Source organism: Notamacropus eugenii, chromosome 1, assembly GCF_028372415.1.
Source record: "Notamacropus eugenii isolate mMacEug1 chromosome 1, mMacEug1.pri_v2, whole genome shotgun sequence".
Classification (NCBI taxonomy): domain Eukaryota; kingdom Metazoa; phylum Chordata; class Mammalia; order Diprotodontia; family Macropodidae; genus Notamacropus; species Notamacropus eugenii.
This window is the reverse complement of record NC_092872.1, coordinates 115,393,707-115,396,205: the sequence shown is the minus strand read 5'-3', so window position 1 is coordinate 115,396,205 and position 2,499 is coordinate 115,393,707. Positions and strand designations below refer to the sequence as shown.

Genomic DNA, 2,499 nt, shown 5'->3' with positions numbered 1-2,499 from the left:
GTTATATGTAAAATACAGGTCAGTTATACTATAAACTTAGGTCCTGAATGGAATATGACCAAGCAAAAATAACAATTTTGTGCAGAATATTGATCAGATATGTCTGGGAAGCTTTGTGGAATACCAATCCCTATAGAAAGTCTAGCCTGTTAGACTGTGATTGACTTTTATCAGTGAAGACTGATTGGTTGTTAAACTATGTGTTAAAAAGCATGGTTAAATGAGCTCAAATAAAGTTGTAATTCTCCTCTTCATCAGGGATTTTATTTTCTTCTGTCAGAAACTTAATGATACTGAATAGACTTACAATGATTTAGAATTCCATAATAGTTTTACTTTTCATCCCCTATTAATACTTAACATTATAATGATAACCTACTTCATAAATGGTAGCACAAAAAGAGGCTACAGTGGTGAATTATAAACTGAAATTGATTATACTGTGGGTGAGGGAAAGTTAGAAACGAAAAAAATCATAAGTTCGTACTACTTCCATAGATTCCTAAGAAAAGAGTTGTCTTGCCAAAATGTCTGAGAAGCTGATGCTTCTTGCATAGCTAGAATTGCATTCAGGAGTGAACCTATTAATTATGAACCTACTAACTTGCGCATGGAATTTTTGCCAGTTGCTACTGATTCATTTTTTTGTAGCCCACCATGATCTCCTGAAATTCTTCCATGACCCTGGCAAAGTTACCATAGTCAAATATGACTTGGTATTCAGTCTTGCCTCTCACTGGTCCCTAAAGCTGCCAAAGAATTTAATTGCTTTTAAAAATACCTCATTGGAGGTTGGGGGCCTGGCTGAGGCCGTGGAGGAGCGCTCCCGAGAAGAGGCGCCCCCGAGCAGCCATGGTGGAGGCTTGGTACATGGATGACTCCGGGGAGGACCAGAGGTCACCGCACAGGCCCGAGCCCGAGCGGCCCGTCAGTCTGGAGCAGCTGCAGAAGCTGGGCGTCTTCTACTGGAAGCTGGATGCTGACAAGTATGAGGATGATCCAGAGCTAGAGAAGATTCGAAAAGAAAAAAATTACTGCTGGATGGACATAATAACCATTTGTAAAGACAAGCTGCCAAATTATGAAGAGAAGATCAAGATGTTTTATGAAGAACATTTACACCTTGATGATGAAATTCGCTATGTCCTGGAAGGAAGTGGATACTTTGATGTAAGAGATAAAGAAGACAAGTGGATCCGCATCTTCATGGAGAAAGGAGACATGATAACACTTCCAGCTGGGATTTATCATCGCTTCACTCTGGATGAAACAAACTACATTAAGGCGATGAGGCTGTTTGTTGGAGAACCCGTCTGGACAGCATACAATCGTCCAGCTGATCATTTTGAAATTCGAGGACGCATCCTGATGCTGTACTAAGGGGCCCTGGTTTCCCATAGATTGTACCTTCCCCAGGAATCTTAATGTCCTCCTTTTTGAAGCCATCAAGGTTTCTCTGCTTACTTGACAGTGCCTTCACAGACCAAGGAGAGCGCTGAACTGCTTAGTTAAATTATTTTGGTCTCATTGAAGGGAGAGGGGATAAAGGAAAGGAGGAAGAAAATTTGGAACTCAAAATTTGAAAAATTCAATGTAAAAATTTGTTTTTACATGTATTTAGGGAAAAAATAAAATATTAAAAAATAAAATAAAAAATAAAAAAAAAAATAAAAATACCTCATTGCATCCTTCTGCAGAGTTAGTTGGCTGCCAGGGTAGAATGCTGCTAGACAGTGTGAACAAAGAGTGACAAAAATTTTTAGGAAAACAGAAAATCTGTTTACCTTCTGTGTAGGAGAGAGCAACAGGGTCTTCTGCCACCTATAATTTCAAATCTTTGAATTATGGCAGAAATACTGTCAGATTAGTTCTATACAGTATTAAGTGTTAGGTTATTTGTATACTGTAGATCTATTAGATAAACATCAGTCTCCACTTTCAGCTGAGTACAGGTGGTTGTTAGTATCTGCTCCATTCATGCGGGAGTGGGAGGGGCAAATTCTAGTCACAGATCAAAGAAGCAAGAGAAAGAAAGGATGTTAGAAATCAGCTATTCTGGCCTCTTTGTGTTTCAGATGAGGGAAGAGAGGTCCCAGGAGCATAGAATGCATAGAGTGGTCAACTGGGTGTACCATCACACTGAGCTCTTGCTCAATGCATGTCTATCACGTAGTAAAGTGATATGTCCAAGGTCACAAAATAAATGGCAGATAATTGAATTATGAGATCATATACCATACAGTTTTTCTTTTAGAACATCAAGCATAGCAGCATAAGCTAATTTTCACACTTTGTTTTGTGTCAATAAATTATGCTAACTATTGTTCTCTAAAACACTAAGCCAAACAAGAAAAACTTATTGGCCTACCAAAAACATTTCAGAATTGCTTCTACTATGTTTGCTTGGAATCTTAGTTTTGAAAGAGATTCCTTACCATTACCCATTTACTCCCACTATGCAGTTTTCCAAATAATTCTCCAACCTCTCAGATACTTCCA

At 38.6% G+C, this 2,499-nt stretch overlaps 1 protein-coding gene across 1 annotated transcript; it reads left to right on the top strand.

Annotated features, from left to right (window-relative positions):
• Positions 1-795: 795 nt before the first annotated feature.
• Positions 796-1,641, top strand: LOC140523839 (acireductone dioxygenase-like). The gene has a single exon (XM_072638475.1). It carries the CDS (start codon positions 853-855, stop codon positions 1,378-1,380), a length of 528 nt encoding a protein of 175 aa, XP_072494576.1. The 5' UTR covers positions 796-852; the 3' UTR covers positions 1,381-1,641.
• Positions 1,642-2,499: the final 858 nt, after the last annotated feature.

Excerpts from the sequence above, each read along its gene's own strand:
- LOC140523839 (XM_072638475.1), top strand. The coding sequence starts at position 853 with ATGGTGGAGGCTTGGTACATGGATGACTCCGGGGAGGACCAGAGGTCA.